General features: G+C 31.8%; 1 protein-coding gene and 1 non-coding gene across 2 annotated transcripts in view; one reads left to right on the forward strand and one right to left on the reverse strand.

The window, feature by feature from the left end:
• Positions 1 to 12,368: 12,368 nt before the first annotated feature.
• TRNAA-CGC (transfer RNA alanine (anticodon CGC)) lies at positions 12,369 to 12,440 on the forward strand. Its single transcript has one exon. It is a non-coding gene; the product is annotated as a tRNA-Ala (tRNA).
• Positions 12,441 to 19,051: 6,611 nt separating this feature from the next.
• The window catches only part of LOC118199309 (uncharacterized), a 116,929-nt gene continuing 108,907 nt past the window's right edge, over positions 19,052 to 27,073 (reverse strand). The window contains exon 8 of the mRNA XM_085817139.1: positions 19,052 to 21,882. Coding sequence (XP_085673265.1) covers positions 20,455 to 21,882 — 1,428 coding nt within the window. The 3' untranslated portion in view covers positions 19,052 to 20,454. The remainder of the gene's footprint in view (positions 21,883 to 27,073) is intronic.

Here is a 27,073-nt window from a genome sequence, read left to right on the forward strand (position 1 = left end):
CATTTCACCAACTGAAACACTCAGTCTGTTCTACACCTAATTCTGAACCTTCTCATCCGTATGAAGACAGTTCACATATAAATGCTAATTCAAAGAATTATGCTATACAGCAGGAAAAAAAACTACAAGAAGACAAAGGCTTTGTTGCTTTACCTGAAACAGATATAGAGCCTACAAATACCGATTTCCTTTTGAAAACGAAATTCCCGCAAAACAAATTGTTAAATCGATGCAATACTTCCACGATTGCCAAGAGTGACAACGGTCGAAATTCGTCAGATATCAAGAGTAATCCACAGGTTTCTGCTTCACAAGGCTCATCTCCAAGCGCACCGATATTAACGAAAGAAAATTGGAGATCTAATGACAATGTTTTTTTAGAAGTATCAACCCGAGAGAGCAGAAGTAAGTATTCATTATTGATATTTTGTGAAATGAAAAAATCTCGGATATTTTATTCGTTTTAATAAGGAAAATTGTTTAATTTTTTTAAGTTCATTATAATATTTTCCTTTGGCATTAAAACAGGTAGAAAGTGCTTACAAGTGAAGGGAACATTTAAAAAAAGTTATTATAAAAGAAATGAAAAAAATACTAAAATCCTACTCATAAACCTTCAAAAAATAATGTAAGTTAAATTATTTTACATACTTTAAAAGCTCTGATGTACACGGGTTTATAGATACGATCACTGAGAACATACGATATAAGTCTATACGGTTTAAAAAATTATTTAGGAAGGTAAGGTGTTTCTTTTCTAATGTTGAAGATATATCGTTCATATCCTTTTTTTAATAGTGATGTCACAGATCTAAGAAAGAGGAATGCAAAATTTATCGCTGAAATGTAAAAACTACCGCCTTCAGAAATTTCACAAAACAAGTGCTTTGTTGGTCCAATAAGCTTGAACTAGATTACTTTTCAGACATTTATCAGGTAATACAAAGTTTTTGCATCGAATATGATCAAGGTGCTGTAAAAACGTCGCATTCGTTCTTATTTCAGACGGTGTAGATCAGAATGATTCATGTCCTGCTCTTTGTACATTCAATTATTGAAACTGTCTCAAAAACTTATAAAAATTCCATATATTTAGCATGTAAAATACGTGTTAGCTGTATTTTTAAATCTGGGTATAATAATGAAATGTAATCTGTACCAATAGTTACAGTTTAGCCATTGTGAAAGATCTGACAGAATAATCACCCCTGATGAATCATCCTCAAAGAAAATCATTACTGAAAGCTCATTTTTGATTTTGTAGCAAGTGCATATATAATAGGTTTTTCCCCTCATCATAGAGGTAAAGGCATATTAATGGAAAGATATCAAATATTAGGTTTTAATATAATAATCCTTACGCCCGTTTTAGAGTATGTAATAGTTAGCAAACCTATCTTGTTGAATTGCTGAATTCGTGTTCGAATACTTAAAAAGGTACAGATGTTTGTAAATACATAACGTATTTACGTTTTGTAAATACGTAACGAATTTAAAATCAGTCGAATTCCTTCAGGAGGAGGAAAGAGAGATCCATTCTCTTGAATACCGTGTGATAGGGGGTTCTCGAGTCTCCATTTTCACGACAACAGGCCTTCTGATTTTTTACCATTACAGGTGCTAAGGCTTCAGATCAGTGAAAGGTGTTTCGTGGTTACTGATCATCATAGAGATTAGTACATTACCTTCTTGTAATTTAAATAACTTTACTACATAAATTCTATTACCTTCTTTTCATAATTTAAAAATTATGAATTATTAAAGTCGAAATAATTAATGAGGAAGCAACTAAAATGAACATGTTTCAAAATGTTCATTTTAGCATTTTCAAAATGTTCATTTTCAATGTTTCAAAATGTTCATTCATTCAAAAAAGTAAGTCCGAATGAATAGGAGCAAAGAATACTGACAATTTGTTCTAGATTCAGTTACCGAGTTCCATATACATGGTGATTCGGTTTAAAATATTTTCCTATAAATATAATTACGGAGCCATATGCAGTTAGAGAGGTCTCACGAAATTATTTCTTCTCGGATATTTTCAAGTTTATTGCCATAAGAGCTTGGCTTGACAGACCCAAAAATATTTGCAATGTTCATAATATTTTTCGTTTATGGATTAGGGAAACTATTTTTTAACCTCTGTAAATGAACTAAACATGACTTACTCATAGAAGATTATGCTGGATTTATCGAAGGCAAGTTATCCATTTCTATGAATAAAAGATGGGAAAGAATTTCCAGTCTACTCATTAACTGAAATATAAGTTTCAAGAATTATGCTTCTTAATCTGAGAAAGCCTATTGTTCGTTCTGAATGTACGAGCATTTTGATTTTCATTTTAGGATATTCTGAAGTATTAGACGTGAAACTGATTAACAGAGGTGAAGGTTTCGGATTCACCATGGGCTATACTAAATCTCGCTACGAGCCGGTGATTACTGCAGTCAAAGAAAAGAGCCCGGTTCATAGGTCAGTAACTGAATTTCAAATTTTAAAACTTCTGCTTATTTGTTTTGTGTTTATATTAATGAAGCAAAATATTTCATCAGTAAATGATAATAAATTCTCGTAAATCATCGTAATGATGTCTAACAAGAAACATAATAACACAGTAAGAAAATTAAGGGATCAATTTTTACTGTTCCCTTTCTTTGCATAGTTAGAGTATAGCATAAAAAATTGAGGAATTTTATTTCAAATTTTAACAATTTCACTAGAAATTTAACAAACGGTAGTTTACTTTAGCAAACTAAAAATTATTTAAGTGAATAAAATTATTATAGTATTCTATCAAAATGCATAAATTTAATGATTTAAATTTTCGATGTATTTGATATCCCAAACAATTCCTATGACTTTTATTTGTATTAAAAATGTCATGTGTAATTCAAAATTTACAAGAAGATATTTTCTATATGTTACTGAGTGTAACATATTGTACACCTTGTTCTTTAGTTTAATAGGTGTGTTTAGTATAAATATACAAAATAGGAAAACCTATATACATAACATTCCGGCGAAAACCGTAAATTTTTAGTGTCAATGGATTGTAAAAGTCACTCCAGACACTTTTTTATAATGTTATGGTACTGAATCGAGAGTGGATAGCATAATTCTTTCGGAAACTGATTTAACGGTTATGCATTCAAAAAGGTGTTAAAATTGAAAAGTATTACATAAAGTTGACGAAAAGCCAGATTGTCCGGATTTTAATGATAATTATAATAAAAAAGCCACATTTTTTTTTTTAAGAAATGCTTTTGCTTTGGAGAACTCTAGCTTATTAGCGGGAAAGTCTTAAATTGGCTAAATACTAGCATGAGGTTACATTTCAAAATAAGCAAAAAAATCAAGGATAAAATTAACATTTCTATTAATTACATTCCTCTTTGGCTACAATTCCTAATGGTGTAATTTGCTCAACGCTCAAGAATGAAAGAAGTTCCCATTTGAAATCTAATTGCCTGTCTGCAACGTTATAGTTTTATCCGTATTATTAACGTTATTTAACTTTAAAAAGAAATAATTCCCGAAACTAATTTTAAAGGAATAATGTAAAAATCTGATGTGTACACCACTTGACTTCCTTGTACGGAATATTAAATTATACGCATCTTTTCTTGCATTTCATTTAAACTTTTAGGATTTAATTAAATTTACTTCGTCGATAGCGCATAAACCACAACAGAATAAATGCACTCTTTAAAATCCACTATATTTGTTTACCATAGCGACACTCTGGCTCTAGGTTCACTTAACAATTACAATTTATTCATTTTATAACTCAGAATGCACAAAATTTATATCATCTTAAGAATTATCTAATCGTTGCCACATGTTCTATTCAAATACTATAATAAATCTAAAACGATGCATAAAAGAAATTGAGCAAAAGAAGAAAAGAAACATTTTTTCACTGACGATTCAGTATTTCTCATTCAATTAATTCAGTTTTCACTTCGCGACCAGGCAAAAATACATAAAAACTCAAAATATGTGTATTGAAAATTATGAAGTAAATCTTAAACGTTTATTTCCTCGAATAAATTCCAGAATGGATTAAGTATGATTTTTAATTCTCAATAATAAAAGAAGGCATTATCTTTGTTATTGCGAAGCTTACTTTCTCTAGTTTGGCAAAAAATCTAATATTCGGCTGTTTCAAATGTAAACAAATATGACCGCCATGGCAAAAATAGTTAGGCTTAGCGGCACTTAAATAACTTTTAAATTGTTGATAATTCTAAAAATATTGCATGCAGATTTAATAAAGGCATAAAACCTTAATTGGAAGATAAGAGCAACATAATTCAATCATTTTTAAAGAAAAAAATTCACAATTACAAACATATAAGAATAACGAAACTGAGATCTCTGAGCCGATTAACAGCGTGGATATATATATTTGGTGAGGTCAATTGCAACCAAAATACGAGGTCCACATCTACATGTTTTAGCAATCCTACATACAAAATTTCAATGTTCTGAAGCTACTCGTTTTTGAGTTATGCGAGATACGTACGCACAAATGACATGAAAAGTTCTCTTCGGAATTAATTTTAAATCAGTTTTATAATTTTTTTTTGGGGGGGGGAGAGGCCTTTATTTTGTCCTTACGTGCAGATGTCACGCAAAAACATCGTTAAATTGCATTAGATAGCGATCAAAATGGATATTTTCGTTGAAATATGGTACCTAAAATTTTTCGCGAATACAATACTTCCTTTTTACTTCGTAAAAGGAAGTAAAAATGGTGCATCAAAAATTTCTCATAAAAAACAATTTTTCACTTTTGTTTTGGTTTTTCTAATTTTTCATACATTTTATAACGCGTAATATAGTTAATGCGTAATATAGTTAGTGCATATACAATCTCACCTTACTACATAAAACTTAAAGAAGCCGAAAGTTTGGACAAAAATTGGATCTATTCCCAAAATAATACGAAAATTGATTGGTGAATCGCAAAAAAGATATTTTCTCATGTCTCAAAAGAAGACTCATTTGAAAAAAAAAATCATATTAAGTGTTAGTTCCAATTATTATTACGTACTATTTCTAAATTTGTTTTTCATTCTCTCTCAGTTCTGCCACACGTGAATAATTTAACATGATAAATTTCTTAGGGAAAAAATTGTGGTTTAGATCCATCGCTTCAATTATATATCTTTATCTAGAACATTTATTTCTCCCGCCTTATTAGTATGTCTTCGTAGTGTAGTGGTCAGCACGCTCGACGCGAATTCGAGAGGTCGTGGTTCGAGTCCCGGCGAGTGTATGGCTCATTTTTCACATCTCCTGCTTTGAAATAGCCTAATGTCTCTACAAGTTATTCATAATTAGCATTTGGTAGAACAGGGGTTCCCAACTGACCGCCAGAGCGTCGTACAATTTAAAAGGGGTCACTGATGATTAAGGGATTGATAGTCGAATATATATCGGTAACTGATCGGCATAATGATCTCATTGATTACAATCAAAAATATTAGTAAAATGATATTTAATTGCTTGTTGATAAAAAAAGGAATGGAATTATAAATGGAAACACTTTAGGGTTCCATACTTTCAAAGTTACAAAGAAAATATACTAAAGATTTTCGTACACTTGCAAAAATCGTCAAGCCGCATGGAAGGTAAGCGAGAGCATAGTGCAACGTTATAGCCGAAAACTCTCCCTAAGAGGATTCTAATTTCAAAGTAAACATTCTTAAGAAATTCAAATATATCTTTTAGTTAAAGTGAAGTATGCAATGTATCAATTATTCGCTTAGAAGAATATGGCAAATTATGAAAAAGACAATCTGTTTTGTGGGATGCTTTCGCAGAGGACTTTCTGAGGAAAATTAACTCCTATTTCCTAACATCTGGAAAAAAAGTGAAATTCCCTATGTTTGCTATCTAATTTGTTGGGGTTATAACATAAATCGAGCTGACACCATTCAGGGTTCTTATCCACTTGTCCCCAAGTAAGGTGCAATATGTTGCTGTAATTGTGTTCCCCCTAAAGAATGGCAACAGCAATTGGAAAGGGTATGTGGTTGATTAATTTCAAGATAGTGCGACGTAACGCGACGCGGAAAAGAGAGTAGACTATATATGTTTTTGAAAGATCTTTACTTTCAAAAACATATATAGTATTTTATCGCATTTTATTGCAGTAAATCAAAAAGTCTTTTAATACTAAGATTTTTATATGCTATAATAAAATATACAATATAACTTTTAATGCTGTGATACCAATAGAAAAATCATGCCTAATTTAACAACAAAAAGATAATTAGGTCTAACAACCAAAAGATAGTTGCTTTAAATCAGGGGTTTACAGTGGAATTAGTATTAAACTTAAAATTCTGAAAGGGAACAATAATGGTCAAGGAGTGAATAGCCAAATATGCAATGGTAATTGTTCAGCATAATCAATTTCTCCCGCTTTCATAGCATGTTTTCGTGGTGTAATGGTCAGCACGCCAGGTGCGTATTCGAGAGGCCTGAGGTTTAAGTCCCGGCTGGGGCACTGCACAATTTGCATGTCTCTTGCTTCGAAATAACCTAAAGTCTCTATGGTGGCGCCCAAACTAAAAGAAGTAGTGGATCATGATTCTCCACCACCGGTATTTCGCAATTGGGTCCTCTAATCCCCAAACACCCTTTATACAAGGTAATATATATGAGGTATTTCTCCTGTCTTCTTTGCATGCCTTCGTGGTGTAATAGTCAGCAGGCTCGGCGCGTATTCGATAAGTCTAAGGTTCGAATCTCGGCGACGGTATAGCACATTTTTCATGTCTTCTGCTTCGAAATAATCTATGTCTCTATAGATTACAAAAATTTATGAATAAAATTGATAATTATTTGTTTATTGATATAAAGCTGAATTGTGTAGGAAAAAGAAACCAGAGAATATAAATTTAAAGGAACAGTAGTCTAAAATTTTTTAATATATTTTAAAAAGTATGAATTTTTTATGCAGTATAGGAAAGTAAAACGCAAGAACACAAGAAAATACGAAGAGAACATAAACATAACTAGATCAGAAACCGATAAACAGGACAGGAATAAGCATACCGAACATTACCATGTAATGATACATATACTGTCTCGTGATGCTCTGACCCAGTGACGTATCCTACAACAGCTCCGAACAGAAAGAGGTTGAATATTTTTGAAAGAAAAGATTTAAGAAATTTTGTCTAAATACTAAAAAAATATTACATTAATACATAAGACGCAACAACAATACATAAGACTTTTGCGCAATTAAAATCTGGGATTGTTTTTCCAGAAAACTTTATATTTGTAAAATTTAAATAATAGTAACACAGAAAATAATAAGCATAAATCTAATATGCCATTTGTTTCGAAACTTCTGTGCTTATTCTTGATCTAATTTTTATCTTTAAGTTACATGCAATTATTTATACAATATTTAAGTTACGTGTTGTATATTGCAGAGAAAAATGTAAGAGTTTCGATGAAGAAAGCAGTTCTTTAAAGAAGTCATTGCAAGAAAAGGGTTGGAAATCTTTGCGTTAAACTATTCGACCATTAAGCTATGCACGTACGATTTTAGACCCTAAATGCTCTATACGTTATTTTATAGTAATGTATTCAATATTTTAGAAATATATTATTAGTATTAAGACTAGTTTTATATTTCTGTTGCACATTATTTGTGTAATAAGTATACTACATAAAAATTAGAAAATACGAATACATTATTTTCTTAACTTTAAATATTACTCCCAATTTATATTAAGTAACTAACATACAAGCTTAAAAATTTGTTTTATTAATTATTAATTACTAATCTAAATCCACTGCTTAAAACAATTAAGGGATATTGCGACTTCGATATGAAATAACCATTTAATCGGCAACTTTTTCAACAAAAATGAAATAGAATACCTATGGTTTCTATTTCGTTGACATAAGACTACCGTGCTGCCCGCACAGGAATATCTCAGATGGAGATGAGATAAGGGGAGCAACGTGATCATCACGGATAAATCCCGCTTTAGTGTACAACTTGAGACCAGCGGATTCTTATTTGGAAAGAGCCTGGTATACGGAATACTCACGCATTTGTACATGAAAGGGTCCGATTTGGTGGATTGGCGATTCTATCAATAAGGACATCGACCTGCACATTATCAGGAATTTAGCGCTAACGGCTCAGAGATAGAGGGATTATTTCTTCAGACCTATTGCGGTCTTTTACGCTGCAGCATTCGGAGATGAATTCATTCTTATGGATAATAACACCAGGCTACATCGTGCTCAGCTACTGGACAATTTCCTTTTCGACGAAGAGGCCTACCAGCGGCCGAGCGGTAAAATCGCTGAACACTGGTAGTTCGGTCCGAGGTTTGAATCCCACGAACAGGCTGGCTGCATGGGCGTTTCCGTAGTTTTCCCCATTTGTAACATGTATACGAGCCAGTTTCCCTTAGAAAGTCCTCCACGAAGGCATCCCTTCCCTTAGGCAGATAGCCCTAGTGTGCTTTGCCGTATTCTCAATACACCAATACACCTTTTCGACGAAGGAATCCTTCGAATGGATTGAAAAAAATGTTCCCCAGATATGAACCCAATAGAACCTGTTTGGGACATTCTAGGGAGAATGGCTGCTATTCGCTTATCACCCCGAAAAACAGTTCAGCAGTTTTAAACTCTCTTCTGCAGGAGTGGAAGAGAATACCCCAGTCTCTCATCGATAATCTCATTGATTGCATGCTTCGTAGGTGTGCGACACTGCTTCAGGGTAAAGCATACCCCTTATTGAAACTCATTTGTATCTGAGAGATCACCCTTTTTATTTGTTTTTATAATATGCACAAATTGCGTATTTTTTGTTTATTGACAAATATCGTCAATAAAATTTAATTATTCCTTATTCGTGGCTTCTTTTTCTTTTCTCATATCTTACAATATCTATACACCATATATTTTTTCCATTTAATAAAAACCATAATGTAAAATTTTCTAGAACCACTGAATATAGTGACCTCAAAGATTACAGGAGCTTATTGTCTCTTTGCACAACTTATTTTGTAGGATTATATTACAAGGCAGTTCTGTTGGCGCCTAAATCTATGTTGGACCTAGCTCATATGGAATTATCACCAATGGATACGAATTATGCTTGAATAAAGTAGACTTGATACTTGTCCAATCACCAGCTAAAGTCTCTCTTCCCAAGCACCAGCTAAGTCTTACCTCAGTCCATTTGTACACCACCAGGACAGCACCGAAAATAAAACAGATACCAGCTCACGGCGAACATTAACCACATAATAATGCCCTTCTAAATATCCCCCCAGCACGTTCAACAGTTTTACGTGAAGTTGTCGTTCCTCTGTACATATCTTTCTTTTTGATGTCGCATTATACTATTGCATTATCTTTCATAATTGAACCATTGTGAAATTATAATGTTGATTTTTGTTTATTACTATTCTCAATCTTGTAAATGCTTCTAATGTTTTAATTGTATTATTGTTATTTGTTTTAATATATCACTTGTCAATAAAAGCCATATTTGTAAAAGGCATCACAGACAAAACTGCTGATGTTTGGATACATCAGCGGTTTTGTCACGGACAACATCTAAAAATTTCATCTGATATCAACAGATGTTGTAGCGGAAGAGCGATAACAAACGGTTCGATTTCATCGATGGAGGAATAAAACCTCTAAAGTCTTTGCGACAGATAGAACTCTCGTGTGGTATTTTGAAGTTCAATTTTCTACGTAAATACTATTCGTACATTTTCAAGAAATATATATTAAAAATACCCCTAAAATTAAATTCAACATCTGGAATGCCTTCTAGTTGAGAAGATTTAGATTTTCTCCAAAGAACGAGGGGGAGGGGGGACAATGCGTACCAGGCACGTAATCGGAATATTTAAGAGGAAGAAAGTGCAAAATGTTTTGCTAATGTACAAAAAATATATGTTTACAGCTGGCATGAATTCTACTGTATGTTGTAAACCCAAGCTTAAATGACCAATATAGACAATTCTGTTCTTAGCTGGAAAGAATTAATCAAATTTTGAAATTTCAACTGTTAACGAGAAGGACAAGGTCCTCAGGAGATCCGATGCAGCATTTCCCAGCAGGGTACGGGGCGAAGCTCCAGAAACCAACTTAATATTAAAAATCTGATAAAGATTCTCAACGTTTTACGAAAATAACTGAATATAAAACTTCTGTTTTTTACCTCAGGCCCAACTGCCTACGTGCCTATTCTTATGTTTCGACTAAGGTGTTGTTCTTATGTTTCGGCTTTTATTTAATCTGCATGCAATAGTTGTGGAATTATTAACAACTTAAAAGCTTAAATGGTGCTAAGCCACCATATTTGTTTACATTTGAAGCTCTTAGTGGATTAGTCAATTAAGTCAATTGTTGCACCAATTTTTTGGCCAAGTGGGACCAAAGTTAACTTTCAATTTTGTGCACCGAAAAATCTGTCTTCCTTCCCGCTGGCTGCATTGTTTTTTTTAACCTAGAATCTCTGCTTTTAATTGTAACAATTGTTTTTTTTAAACCGTTTTTAATTATATTTGGTGTTTTATGTTTTTTTGTATGTTATTGTTTTTAGCGAAGATGTTTCGAGTTTTTATGTATTTTTGCGAAGTAAGAACTAAATTAGTTGAATGCAAAATATCTCTCTAATGAAATTCGAGGAAACAAGTTAAGAATGAAATGCAGAAAAAGCATGCAATTTAACAGTCGGACAAGGAAGTCATGTGGTGTCCACATCTGATATTTATATTAAATGGAACGAATCGAATATTGTTTGTATACAAAAATTAAATTTAATCAGCATTAAAGTAATGATATAAAGTGAAGTTAAAAATTTTATGAAAAGCTGTTTCAAAGTTGATTTTATAATATTGGCTATAATATCTATAATATAGTTTTTATGCCTTATCTATTAATTTAAACTAAAAAATTTCTAAACTCCAAGATACTGAAGTACCATTGCACTATCAAGATTGTCAACTTCTGATCTCTAATCTCCCGATACCAACATTTTTGGAATTTTATATAATATTTCAACAAATTAAACACAATGCAGTGCTTTTAGAGTGCACTATCAAGATTGTCATCTTCTGATCTCTGATCTCCTGATACTAAATTTTTTTTGTATTTTATATAACATTTCAACAAATTAAACACATTACATCGCTTATAAGCAATTAAAAAAAACTAAATATTTCTGCTTTTTCTTAATTTCTTTTCTGACAAGCATATCAGTTGAGGCAAGCATATCAGTATCTTTATTTCTGCAACCCAAAGAGTATGAAAATTCCAGCTAATTTAGGAATGTTCATTTATGTTTTCAACTACCGAAGTGACTGAAGTGTTCAAGGTTACTGAATGTAAATGTGTAATTTAAACTCATTCGAAAAAAGGCATTTTTCAAAGTAGGGGAGGAAAAAAAAAAAAAAAAAAAAAAAGAGCCAGAAGATTTTTCCCTGATATCTACTAATCGTTGAAGCAACAGATGCATGCTACCTGGAGTGCTGTGAACTTACGGCCGATCTTAACTCTAAACGGGGCTCATTCATGTGTAATAAGCCAATTTGTATTCGCGAAAGTTAATCGAGTTCGGTCAAATACGATTCTCTGCAAGCTTTCACTTAGGCGCCCAAACGAACACGTTCACCACGTGACTTGAAAAGTGATTACGTGTTTACAAACATTTCTATTTTTGTTTCTGAAAGAGACAGCTTCTCTTGCTGCACGGTAAAACTCTCTCAAGTTGCATTTTAATTGACACGGAAGAGTTGGGGATGACATGAAATATTCATTAAATTAACTTTGCGAAATTTCGTTAAATTTAGACGTGAAAGCATATTTCTTTTAGCTCAAACGCTCTCTTTTTATTTTCCGTAATCTGCTGAGAATATCATGCCTTTCAATATAACTTTAGACTATATCTCTTATTACTTGGACATTTTATTATCATATATATAGCACATAAAGTACGAGAAGATTTTATATGCAATATGACAATTATCGCATCTGGACTTGATTGGGCTGGATCTATTGGATTATGGGAAAGCATGCTAGTACTGTTTTCCTTAAGCGATGAAATCCTTTCAAGGCCCATTTCCATTAGTGCGTTGCGAACGCGTAGCGTCATTGGAAGAAACAAATACGCAGACGGAAGACCGTTTACACTAAGGTCCGTACAGCAAAATTAATAAAATAAAATAAAAATATGAAAGGTTTCAGATTTTTAAATTACGTCCAAAAAGGCACTTTTTTTTAACATTTTGTCTGTTACCTTTATTTATTAAATATCACTTTCTTCGCACTTAAACCCAAAAATTCAGTTCAAGAGCAATAAGGGGATGTAGCTCAGTGGTAGAGCGCTCGCTTCGCATGTGAGAGGCCCCGGGTTCAAACCCCGGCATCTCCACTTCTTTATTTTACATAGTACATGTTTTTAAAGGGGAGTGGAAGATTTTTATGCATCGACCATTTGAACCACAGACGCCCGGATAATAGCATGCCATTCCATCGGCTGTGCAAAATTATCATGTTAGCTGATCCAGTAGACATTATTGCTTTTTCATCACTTTCGGACACATTGTACATGTGAGCTACTGATCTGTATATGCGAGGGGCTCATCACTCAATCTCACGAGATTTTTCTCTCATCTGACTTTGCCATGATATGTTAGGGACGATATGTTCTTTTCCGCACGAGTTACACACAGGATGCGGCTACCAGCCTAGGTGCCTGACAAAAGTGTGCAAACACCTGAGCCTTCAAGAGCAATATCGCAAAATAGTTTTAAATTGAGCATATCTTTAGAATTACCCATACAGAGCCTCGCGCCCTGGAGATAAATATGTTTTTTCTGTACAACTTCGCCATTGCTCGCTTTGAAATCCTTCACTTCAGGCGCGATACCGACGCTCTCTTGGGTTCCCGTGATGATTTCGCTATCCCAGAATAACATGATATTTAAAGATTTTCGAACACATGTGAGTTCATAATTCTCTTGTGGTTCGGTGAAGTCCATAGGAAATATGGAGGAAAGGAATAAAATCATGTCAAGTAAAATCCTTCAGGGACAGAGCCCCTTTGGACTAAAAAAACTACACTGGTTAGTAGAAATGAATACTACAGCAGACTGGTTGACAGCGTGCTCGACGTGAGCGTAAAATACCTTAACAAACCTTTTAGGTTGACCGTTAAAATCTAAATTCCTTCAGAATTTTTCCTTTCCTTTTTTTTTTGTTTTTTCTTATTAATGTAAATTTGGGGGGGGGGATACAAGAAAATTTTTTGCATAAGGGTCCAAGAGTTCTAGTTACGCCACTGCTCTTCACAGATTTTAAAATTAGGTACAATCCTCATTTGCTTACCTAAGCAATTGGTACAAAACGCTCTTGATATTTTCAAGCAAAATTGTGTTCTAAAGTCAGGAAAATGTGTCTTTTAAATCTATCATTATATGGTTACTGTATTAATTTGAGAAAATCATATGCTTATCCATGTTATTAAAATTCAAAATAGCGGTAAAATTGTTTGAGCACTAACCTTATGATATTTGCTAATTTATGAAATAAATTAAAAAATTTACGAAGCGCCATTTTTTTATTATTATTTTTATTTCAAGGGAAAAAATCACGAAGCTTTTGAATTATGCATTGGGGTAAACTGAAAGAATAAATTTTTGCATTTAGTATATTTTCTTATTACTATAATTAAACAATGAATTACCTTCCTTCCTTTCTTGATTAGGCACCAGTTTGCTAATTCATGTTGACTTTCATCAGTCAATGGGAAAACGCTTTTTTTTTCAGACACTCTATGGCAATAATTTTCAAAATAACATAAATTGGCAATCTATTGGAAGTTTTCAAGAATTAATTCCAAACGATTTTCTCTACCCTTAAATATAATTTTAAACAGGGAAAAAAAGAGTATTAGTTAGTTTAATACTAAACAGATGGCGCCACAATCTTGTAAAAGCACAAAAATAATGGGTAAACTTCAGTCAGTTTTAACCATGGAGGTAGGAAAGGGAGGAGGGGCCATTCCGCGCTAGAAGTGAAGCACTGCTTTGAAGCTTGGGTCACGAGACGGGGTGTTCTTTGTTTACATTCAGAAGCTCGCTTGACAAGATTCTGATAGTATTTCGACACACGACAGTTCCATAGAAATCGAAAAAGGGACACTCTCGCTTGAAAGAAACATTCATAGTGTGATGGATAATAGCAATTTGTATAGTTTACTGACATTTACGCAAAAATCACATCTTGGTTATTTTTCGATAGCTAACAACAGCGATTTTGATTATGAATTTGTTTTATAAAATTCTAAGCTGTTGCACTACAAAAACATAGATTTTAAGAAAATTGCTAAAAGAGACCTGCCAAAATTTATTTTCTAGAAGATTTGAAAAGTTTGAAACTTGATGGCTAAATGTAAATATAAAATTATGTACGTTAAAATATTTGTAATTAGGCGCATAGGTCAGATTAAGTTTTTATTAAATAGAGTAACGCATGCAAGCGCTATCTGCCTAAAGAGAGAGATGCCATCGTGGAGGAATTTGGAAGAAAAACTGACCTTTGAGTGGGTATTAAAAATAATACTTATAATTTTCATTCAAATTATATTCATATATATTTTTTATGTAAAACTTTCGGGTGTATGCTAAATTAGTGTAAATTACTTTACACGAAAAATATAGTGAATGCACAGAAATTAAAGATTTGCACATGCCGGAAATGATAAATAGGAAATATGTATGGGTATTTATGCATGTGCTTGCAAAAAGCATGTATCTGCCTTTGGCAAAATACTTAAATATTCATTAAATTATTTATAAATGTATTTGAAATGAAGAATTTATTTACTTATAAACAACTGTGAAAGTACTGTGAAGAAATCTAATGATTAAATGTATCTAATTTATAATGATTATAAATGTTATCTAAATATATAATAACCTTAATATTGAATTGTAAAGATGAATTGAAATCCTGTTGACAAATACGTTATAAAACTATTTAAGCAAGAATTGTTCGTATTGGAAAGCAATCTGTTAAAAGGTATTGTAAAGCAAATGCTATGAGATGCGCACTTAAGAACGTAATAAAGAGTTTTGGAATATGTATTGTTGAAATGAAGGGTAAAAAAAAAAAAAAAAAAAAAAAAAATGTGATAAGTATAATTAAAAGAATTATTCCCTTTACATTTTATAATAACTCAGTTACAAGTTTTAAATAATACTTAAAAAAAAAAAAAAAAAAAAAAAAACTTATTTTATTTCAGAAATGTTCAGAGAAAGTCAAATACTATTTAATACCTATTTAATTATTAGGAATTAGCGAAATACTTATTTAAAGTATTTCGCTAATTCCTAATAATTCTCTAATTTCAAATGAACCGAATAGAGCAATTATAAATTGACTTACATTTTTCGATTTAAAAGAAGCCAAAAATCATGTCATATATAAGAAAGTATTTTAGGAAGAAGCTCTATAAATAGAAAAGAAATAATGCATAATTTTAATATTAATAATACAATAAACTTTGATCTTAATTTTTGTACCTTAACCGAATAAAATCGAATTACCTTAATTTTTTTTTTCTAATGTAATTAACGAAAACTTGTGAAAATATTTCATTCAAATTAAACCTTTCTGAGAAAACTGTCCTGTGAAAAGTATAGCATTTAATTCCGTTCAGAATGAAATGTTGTTTAAAAATATGTTGTTTTCACATACTTAGGACTCTGAAGTGTTGTAGAAAAAGAAAATATATACATTTATATGTATATTTGCGACGTAATTACAAAATATTTACACCCGAGCGCGTCAAATCCCATAGAACTCAATGGTAAATGACCCAATGTTTTGGTCACCACGTAGGGATCGCCGGTGCTTCAGAGCAGGGTACGGAGAAACTTGTTTAGGGCGACTCCATCTTACTTCCTACCTCCATGGTTTTAACAAACGCTCACTTTACGAGAATTCGATTTAAGAGCAAATTATTTTGAACAAGACACTCAATGTCTTGAATTAGGAACTCTCAAGTCGGCAATATACGATTGTTTAAAGTGTTTTTCAGGTAACTTACGCCACATAATTAACATTTAAGAACTTCTGGAAATTTCATATTAGTATTTTCTGTTGCTTAATTCTCATTAACGATGCCTTTATAGCAAGTCAGTTACATGATCATGAATTCAGCTTTGGAGGAATTATGGGCATATTAGGTTTCAGCAGAACCGGATTTACGTATAAGGTATAGCTTTTTTTTATTAGGGCCCCCACTTTATTGGGTGCCCCTCAAATATTATAACAGACTTATAAAGGGACTCAATAGCTTAGGGCCTTATCAAGTCTAAATCTGGCTCTGGGTTTGAAAAAGAGATTCTGAGGATTATGGCTCTTAAAACGTTTTTTAATTATTATTTATGATTATATTTTTTCTCTAGGCGAAATCAGGGATTAGGTAGGAATTTAACGAAAAAGATGTGTAGAAGTTTCTAGAGCAGCGGTGTGAAACTCAAATTAAGAGTGTGCCGAATACGTGATCTGAAAGCAGCTGATAGGGCAGAATTTTTTTTTTCCTTTAATAAAATGAAAAATTTTACTAATAAACAAAAAATATTTTAAATAAATTCTAAATTTCAGTAAATATTGTAAAGAACGCCCCTGAACTCTACTAGAAAGACTTATGATGCTCTTGACTAGAGAGAACGTCGTTAGCAAACTCCTCACACTACGAGTACTATAATTCATTTTAACACCTTATTTAAAGAACTGTGAATGGCAACGATTTAACTGAGGAATACGCATGCGTAAAGAGATGAGAGTTCTGTTGAGACGCCTGTCAGAGAGAGTTTGGGAAGCTCCGCCAGCAAGCTGAGGTGTGGAGACTAAATTTGTCCAGTGATGACGAGTGCTATCTTCGTTAACGTCTCTGATCGTGTCACCAACTCGGATATGTACTCAAGTTTTTCTAAATGTATTAATTAAATGTTGTATCTGTGTTATGTTGTGTAATTAAAGTGATTCATCACCAATACCAGTGTTGATTCCGTTCCCACTGAAGCATCCACGACGTCACAATATTTATCAAAACATAAGTAAATAGTAAAAATGATATAGCAAAGGGAAAAAATCCAAATTTATACATATTTTCTGTCTGAAATCTAAGCACCTGTCAGACATTTTTCTTGTCTATACTCTGAAATTCAAACATATGTTACCGTGAAAGACCGAAACATATGTCGACTTTCACCGGAGAATGTCAACATTCACCAAATACATCGGTGAAAGATCGAATATTGCATTACATTCTTTTACATTCGGACCCTCACCGGTGTATATCGACAATCGCAGATATGCTCTGGTGTAGGTCGAAAAGAGAGGTCATAAAGTGTTATAATAATTTAAGTTGTTGCAATAAATAAGATTTGAATCACATAATTTAGTAAGTTTTTATTATTATTATTTTATTTTCTCATTTAGAACGTAGTGTATAATTAAGTAAGTTTTTAACTTCTACTATTTTCCTTTTCATTTTGAATGTACCGTGTGCTTTAAATTCTTATGTTCTTAATTTCTTATTTTAAGTCTCAAGTGCGTTTTTTCGCAACTGAATTTCGGAGAAGAAAATATAATATTCTTATATGTTCAACATTCACCATTAGTACATGGTGAATGTCAACATTTACCGGTGTAAGTCAGAAATAAGAGTATTTGGAAAATATTTCGGACATACACCAAGCGACTATGTGAATGTTGACATTCACCGGTGAAAGTCGACATTCTCCAGATTTCGGTGTTTCACCGTAACATATACATGAGAGCTAAATATATTAATATTTCAGATTGATAGTTACTTCAAATAATCCAATTATCTTTGATTAATCATTAAATAACTTAAACTAAAAATAAAAAAATTATGAAAAATTTCCAAGAAATTGAGAATAAATAATGACAGCCTAGCGTCTTTGTCTTATTTATTACATTTTTCTTAGACACATTAATTAAGATACATTTGTTTCTGTGTAAATTATCCTAAATTTTATGTAGGAAAATACAACATTAATTTTTATAATGTCCAAGCACTGTAAAAAATTACTACAAGTTATTTTCATCACGGATTGTTAGATGTTCATCTGTCAATCTGTTTCCATTCTGATTAATTTTCAGGTACGAAAGGAAGAAAGTGGTTTAAGTGTAAAAATTTGTCACTGAAGTACGAATAAAAATTATTGAAATCTACGTTTTCAAATCCTTGAATAAGATTGTGGATTAATTAATTCCATTTATAGATCTAGATCTTTTGTCTGAGGTGAGGATTGGAAAATCCACTTTTTATGGTGCGTTATTCACGTTGGTTTTGAACGGTAATGGAAACAATGTAAACTAGACTTTATTATATAATAATTATTATTATATAATAAAGTCTAGTTTACACTGTTATTATTATATAATAATTTATTATATAATTTATTAAATAATTCAGACCTTGAAATCTTTGCAACAAATACATAACTGAAATGTATTCACAGGCCGCCAGTTTTGAGACCACTGTAGTAGAGGACCATAAAAAATGTACTACAGCTTCGAAAGCAGCAACAAGAGGCGACTGTAGAAGAAATGCCTTAAAAAAGATAAAAAAGGATATGGGGGGATATTATCCTAATTCTCTGATTAACTAAATTTGTGCAAAATGGGATAAGATGCACAATTATCATGCATGTATCATCCAGCATAGGCAGTTTCAGTGGCCATGTCATATCTCACTCTAGAAACATTTTAAAAACAAATCACATTGAATAAATTCTGAGTGAATCGAAGGCCTAATGAGTCTTAATCAGAGTGGCACTTAGAGATGCAAAAAAAAAAAAAAAAAATCTGAAGAATGTCAGATTTTTAACGGCCGCTTAAAGAGCTTGGTAAGGCTCGCTGAGCTTGCAATCTACCAGTTTGCTGCTATACTCACTCCTACTATTTTTTATATGTGCAATGAAAGAAAATAATACATTGCAGTATATTTCCCAACAGTTTAATATTCACAAATACAAAATGCCCTTTTATATACAAAACAAATAAATACAATAAAGTTTATTCAGTGGTGTAAACATTAACAAATAACTACATTCAACAATATTTCTTGCGAATTAATCTACTAATATAGTAGCTTGGGTGCTTTCTCTTTATTTAATGCATTCATTATATCAAAGTGTGTTGTGTAAAAAGGAACTTTATAAGTGGATAGCTAATAGTTCTTAAAATTTCTCTATTCATTCTTTGGAATACGAATTGTTTGGTGTGTTATTCCTTCTATAAACTTATAGTTTGTGATAATTTAGCTTGTTATCTACGAATATATCATTTATTATTTAAAATTAGAAGCTAAGAATTTTTCTTTATTTCATATAGATTTTTGTATGCAGTCTTCCTATGTACGAGAATCTCTGCGCGGGGAAGAAAATTTTTCAGCAAAAGAGGTTTTCTATAACAGATACTTCTGTATTTATAGAAAATTTCATTAATTACATAAATGATTTTTAACTGATTTTTATAGTTTATTAACTTATTCTTCTCAGACGTGTTACTTAACAAACTTTGGGATGTAATCCATAACTCAAATTACATAATAAATGTTGCAAGGTTCTGTACAAAAAAATATTGAAATTTATGATGGAAATATTTTAAATTTTCATTATTATTTCTGAAATTTTTAAATTAGACTTAAGTTTAACTGTGTCTATTATTTTAAAGTCCGTTATAGTTTAGATTTCAGGTTAAATTATCAGTTCAAGTTTAATACTTACCAACTTGAAATTTGTAATAATTCATTTGAAAAATAAAAATTATCATTCAGTAACTTTGGAAAAAAATAGGATATTACGATAGTATAAAAAATAGGATAGGAAGTTAATGGGAGAAATTCTCAATGTGAGTGTAGATACACTCTTACTGCTCTCTTATAATTACAGTAATAATTTTGTAATTCACATCTACTTTAGCATAACTGTAAAACTTACAGTTGGTTAAAATATTAAAGATATTCATGTAAAAGATACTTCATAACATTTATCTGGAGATTTCTAAATTACAAAAAGGTATATTGGATTTCTCAAAGTCACATGTTAAATGTATAGAAATTCTCAAAAATAAATGTTTTTCCCAGTACTTGGTGTAGATGCTTTCTATGGAATAAATAATATTCATTTCTAATTTTATATTTAAGATCAGTAAATATTAAAATACAATTTAACCACTGTTAAACAGCTCATTTCCTAAAGTATAAAAGTTTGTCCCATTGTTTCCGTACAAAGTTCAGGCGCCACGTAAAACCCATTGCCGATTAAAACCCTTCATCTCATAGCACTAGCTTAATTAAAAATTTTGCAGTCCTTTATGTTTTCTACGTTGCATTTTATGTTTTAACTTTGTTGCCGAGTGTACCAGACATCGACTGCATGGTTTTGGGTCTGAGAAGGAGGTCCGCGAGAAAGAAGCACGACTGGACTGAATGGGGGTTTTGTTTGCTGCTGAAGTTGTTCCAGCGGAGTCACTCCTCGCTGAGTATTTTGATGCTGCTGTGTTAAAGTTAATCCTCGCTGATTATTTTGTTGCTGAGCAGTTACTCTTGCTTGAAGTTGCTGCAGTTGTTCCAAGGGGCTCATCGCTCTGGGTAACTGCTCTACGGAAGTTAGTGGGCGTGGATTTTGTTGCTGCGTGTTGTGAATTAATTGATTTATTCTTCCTATTGGTTGTTGCTGTGTCGTCTGAAGCAATTGATTTATTCTACTTGTGCGCGGATCTTGTTGAACGTTGAGGGAATTTTGTGGCTGTTTCTCTACACGTAGCTGGCGTTGACCAAACGGCCCTTGATTGCCAAGATTATAAAAGCTTTGAATATCGGGGTAAAGTGCTTGGTTGTTATTTCGATTTCTACGTTGCACATCCGCATAAGGTTGATTTATCTGTGGTTGTGAGTAACGAAGTACATCATGGCTTAAATGACCGTTAGTTGGAACCTTTCCGCTCTGAATGTTAGAATATGCATTTAAGTCTACTGTCCGTAATAGTTTATCAGGATGCTGAACTTCCCGAACATCAGGTTGAATTTGCTCATAATACCTTTGGGCATCTCTGGTGTTTTGAAGCTGAGGATACTGCTTATGATGTACGTTATCATTTTGATGATATCGGGTTTGGTTTGGCACTTCTGGATACGATCTATCTTTCTCAGCAGTGTGTCGATGCTCTTTGCGCAAATCAATAAGTGTTGGTGGCTTCGGAGTCAGTTGATAGCTGTCTTCATTACCTCGATCTCTGTTGTCTCCTTTATACTGCTTATCGTCTTGAGGAAAAACTACTTCTTCGCTTTCTTCTTCGCTATCTCTTTCTTCACTATACTTATGTTTCTCGCTTTCTTCGGCTGGAAAACGTACAGAGTTTTCTTCAGATGATGTGCTCTTAGATTTTGAATAAGAAGGAGGTTTTGCGTGCACATCTTTTCGAACGCTATCTCTGATGCTTGCTATCAGAGGACTGGGATTCCGTTTCTTGTAAGAAGCGTGGCCGACGTATCCATTTTTCTCCGGCTGATCATAATCGTCATCATAACCACCTATGGGCTCTTGCTTTCGTAAATCGCTAACCGAAGGTCTTCCATTACGAGCTTGACGGCTGTTGGTTATGGGAGACTGGTAATCATTAGCGAGTTTTTTCCCTAGATTAAGATTATCCGGAGGATAAGCTACCACCGCTTTGGCACCATCGTTAGAAGGAGAATAAGCAATTGGAAGAGGAAATATTGGCAGAGGATGAGGTTGAGCCTCCACATAGTTGACTGCAGGGGGCGCCTAAAAAGAAAATAAAGAGTCTGTCAGTATGTAAGTAAGCGAATATACTGAAAGACAACTTTTTGATTTTGCACTTGTTACAACCCAGCGATTAATAACAATACTACATTTAGCTAAATATTTAAAATAAATCTTGTTTAAAAGTTTTTTGGTTCATCTTAAGTTGATATAAACATATTATATCAAGAATACGTCTTGGGTATTGAAACGTTATTTAGGAATTAGCAAATTGTTTCACTTGTCTTTCTTTTACTTTAATGCAAGATAAAAAGAAAAATTTTCTCAGAAATTTTTGTTAATTACACCTTAATTTTTTTTTATCTTTTATGTATAAATTGTATGTAGTTTAGATATTTTAATGTTATAGTACCATCGATTTCAATCAAATGCTACCATTTCCATCAGTATTTTAAGGTTTATAAGGTATTCCTCTCGCTTTCCTTGCGTGCCTTCATGGTGTAGTGGTTCTGCACGCTGGACCGGTATTCCAGAGGTCCGTGGTTCGATTCCCAGCGAATTCGTTTGCTCATTTTTCATCTTGCCTGCTTCTAAAAAGTACCTAATGTCTCTACAGGTTTGTAAGCCAAAGTTTTAAACTAAACGGCCCTTTTTTTTAAATTTCTTATTAAGTTATCCACAGTTCTAAAGATTTAATCAAATAATTTTTTATTAGGTAAATGTTTTTAGAAATTTCTACTCATGAAGCGTTATCATAATGTTTGAGTCTGAATTTAATTTTGTTAAGGGTGCTGCTTTTTATTATTGCTTTTTATTACTATTACTATTTAAACCTACGGATTATTTTTTATTGTGTGAGAATTTCAAAGATATTTACTGTTTAATAAGTATATAAAAGGAAATACAAACTTATGTGTTTTTTTGATTGGAAATAAGTAGATCCTGAGTACTTTTTTCAAATCAAAGATGTAGTAAGTAGTAAATGTAGTAAGAGTAGATGAATGTAAACGCCATTTGCTTACTTAAAACTTTCATATTATCTGAAATTTAAAATTTAATTCCCAGTTCACCTTCTTCTGTTAATAGGCAGAGCTATTTCAAAGTGATATACATAGTTATGCCACCTTCGTTTTTAGTAATTAGTCATTAATTTTAAAACAGCATAAATATTTTAAGATTATCGTCTTACAATTTCAATACAAATGAAAAAAAAAAAAACTTCTTTATTCTTAAATCTAAATGCTTCTCCTTACTTCTTTAACTCCACAGATTAAATTTTCGTATTATTTTAAAGTAAGCCCATTTTTTAAAATTAAGTAAAAAAGTTTCCGATTTCCGAACGTTATTTAGTTTTAATACGAATTATTATTTATTTGTTTATTTATTTATTTATTTGTTATTATTTTTTGCGAATATGATTTTTAACTTTTTAATTTAACTTGATTCAGCTTTGAACAAGAATTACTTCAGCTATACAAAATAGTACAAAAGCTTGAACTAGTGAGGATATAATTACTTTATGAAGTATTAGTTTTATTACTTTCATTTAAATCAATCAGTATTTATTTGATAAAAGTTCCTTAACTTAAAATATACAAAAAAAAAGTTTTTAATTGGATTGACTATCTTTGATGTCCATCCAAGCTTCATATTTAATCCCAGATATTGAATGTATTTAAAAGGTTATTCTGACAAGACAAAATGTTCATTTATTTTTGTTACCACTTCCTCTTCCCTATGCTTTAAGTCTGATAATTCATAATTTGTCTGGCACAACTGCTAGACAAAACTTTGAAATAAAGCCAGGAATAGTACAACAGAACTCTAGCTATCAGGGATTATTTAGGATTACACTCAATTGAAATAATCAGAAAACCAAAGTATGCAAGTTGTTTTTCCTTCATACCGAATACGTATTTACAGTAATAAAAATAAAATAAACCGACTTTTTTGTTTAACTTTTTAGTTTTAGCAAAGATTAAACTTTAAAAAGAATTAAATATTGAATATTTTTGTTTCTCGTAAACAAAGTACAAAATACACTTACTTTGATAAAAACCAAACAACAAAATTATTCTATATCTGTTCCAAAGCGCAACTCACTTATTTCAATTAAAATACACCGGGGGAATTAATTTTTTACTTACCGAGTCCTTAAAACTTAATACTCACCTTATTTTCAAGTTATTATTGTTTTAAACAAAGAAATATTTTTCTTTGCGTAAGACCAAAAGTATAATATATATAATTTTTTATTTAAAATAAAATTAATATTGTAATGTATATTTTTAAAGCACTTGTGATAGCTCATTGGCAAATAATATGTAATGACATATTATTAAAAAGATACACATTTCCCAAACCTTATATGGCGACAGTTTGAAAATTACATTGTTGATTTTTTGTATTATTTGAAATAAATTGTTATTTTCTCGCAAGGAATTGTTTTTATAGCAAATCAATAACCATGCAACATACATGCATTCTGTATTAATTCAATAGCTTCTAAAAATATGTAATGTTATTACATAGTTTTTGTATAATTTATATTAAAGAATAAAAATAAAAGCAGACGAATTAATCAAAAGGAAACTTCAACGGCTTTCAAAGAAGAGAAGATCGAGATAATTGAAGTTCTGTACAAAGCTAGGATTTGGTTTAGTTGATTATGAACACTAGAACTATTTGCCTGAGGGATGCCTTCGTAGAGGATTTTCTAAGGAAAGCTGATTCCCGTTCGCGTGAAATCGAATTCCGGTCAGAACTACCTAGTGTTCAGAGATTTTACTTCTCGACCGTTGGTAGGCCCTATAAAGTGAGGGAGAGGTTAAGAATATATTTAATGCCATCACTGCGCAAAATTTTGACGAGATCTAGATCTTTATTGTCATTCCCACTGCATGCGACATAAACCTTATTATATGCGAAGAATTATTGTCGCTTCAAAAGCCGTAATGAATTTCTTACAACGTTATTTGTGCCTAAAAGTTCTGCTAGGATTGTTACAAAAATGTTAAGAACGTTCAGTGCATTCCGTGTCTCACGTCTTTCTTTCTTTCTTTTATTTATTTATTTATTTATTATTATTTTTTTATTATTTTTATTTTACAAGAAGGAATATGTAACAACTGCTATCGTTAGGATACTTTGTCTTTTAAAAATATCAGTGGAACAAGAAAAATGCGAGAACCTTAATGGCTACTGACATGCGAAGGCATGAGAGGTGGAAAGCATATCTCCCATTAGATTTGTTTCATTGTAAATCCCCTCCAGATATTTCAGATGTGAGAGACAAATTAAATTAAAAAATTTGAGTTCATTATCATGAATGATTCGTACAAAGACAAAAGTTTTTGAAGACTACAAATTTAAAGATATTTCCTCTCGGAGACACAGGCAACTCCAAAATGTCAATTCTCTGAGGTAAGAATTTTTCAAAATAATGGTAAATATTTTCATTACATAAACAGACGACGAAGACACCAAACAAGCAAAATGAATTCTATTTCACCCTAAAAATTTTTAAAACCTAATTTTTTGAAATTATGTTATTTTTAATTATTTTCAAATAAGCTATCAGATATGAATATGATTTACAAAAAACCTTTATGACTACAACAGTACATGCACAAATATGTGTATGATTTTTTTTATAAATAAGCCATATACTTTATAGTGCTAAAAGTTTGAACTCAGGCAGGTTTGAATTCAGTATTTTAGAAGAATCTAAGCAAGTTTGAATTCCAGTAGATTTTAGGAGACTTTGAAGAGGTTTAAATTATGCAATTTGAATTTTGATGGACCTATCAGTATTTAAAGTTTAAATTAGTTAGGTCTGAATTCAGGTAGAGTCTGAAATTTCAGTTTTAGGAATAGTAACTGAACTCCCAATTTTATTTAAGGACAATTGGAATCTTCTTCAGTTGCAAGTCTGAAAATCACAAAAAGGAAGCATGTATTCTAGCCAAAGAAAGGAACAAAGCTACTGGAATCCTTTATTGAGAAAAAGCGAAAATAACTGCTATGAAATATTTTCGTTAAAAACCTTTTCTTTACTTTCAGCTTTTAAAGAAACTATTTCATAGTTGTCTTCATTTTTTTGTCAATAGATGGCGACAGTAGCTTAATTACTCGCCTCTGCCTAGCTAGAACTTTCTCGAATTTTTTATCGATTATTATCGCTGGACCCAATGCTTGCTTTTCTTTCGTCATTTTTACTCCTGCAGCTGCAGAAGAGGCTTCTATTCAAATCTGAGAAGCTGGACAAACACTGTTGACAAACCTTTGAACAACTTAGAAACACTGCAGAAAGATCTTATATCACTTAAATAGAGCTCTTGTATAGACACGTACAATTTAACAAGGTGTCTAGGCATTTTCCATAGATCCACCATTGGTTAACTTTTTTCTCTTACCTTCGTCTTCACTTTCGATCGCTTTTATTTATCTTCCTTACGTTTGTGGAGTTCTTTTTCTTCTTTTCTGTTTGGACTTGGAAAATCCTGAAAACCATACACGGATACTCTGGTTCTGTTACTTTAATTAGCAATACATCTCCCTCCTTAAGATTAGTAAGAATTTTTTTTTTTTTTTTTACAGTTGCGAATTAATATTAAGCTTTTAACTTCGTTCAACAAGTTAGAAATGGGCTCCAACGTATCAAAAATTGGAAGTTGTTCCGAAAACTTCTAATCGACAAGCACTAGTCTAAAGAGATAATTTTTTCCATATTTTTCGATGAAATTACGAGTTATTTGCAATACGAATTATTTGCTAACTGGTAATCGGGAGCTGACTGTTTTTATGTTCACAAATGATCTGCATTCTTTTTAAGATTCTTAACTTCATTGAGTTGTAGGAAAATTTTTAAAGATTAAAATGTTATTATTCCTGTGACAAAATTTAAATGAATTTCGATTAGTCTAGGGGAGAAAAATTAGGAGTGCAAGAAGAGAAATCATTTATTTCATCTTTAACTTCTTCATATTAATAAATGTAAGAAGTATTTAATGCCTCCATTGTTTGTTAGAAGATTATGAAAATTCTGATATGGAAGAATTCATGATAATAAAAGAACAGTCTTTTGAACAACTTCAGTTTATTGAATGCTCAGTGATTAAACTTAGTTTATAATACATTTACAAATGCATAAGAAGTCTTAAATAATCATCAAGTCACTTTTGTAACCGAAGAAAGAAATTTCCAGACATAGCTATAAGAAGAAATAAATACT

Source organism: Stegodyphus dumicola, chromosome 5 (genome assembly GCF_044657685.1).
Source record: "Stegodyphus dumicola isolate Sdum_Otavi_A_Nest chromosome 5, ASM4465768v1".
NCBI classification, from domain to species: Eukaryota; Metazoa; Arthropoda; class Arachnida; order Araneae; family Eresidae; genus Stegodyphus; species Stegodyphus dumicola.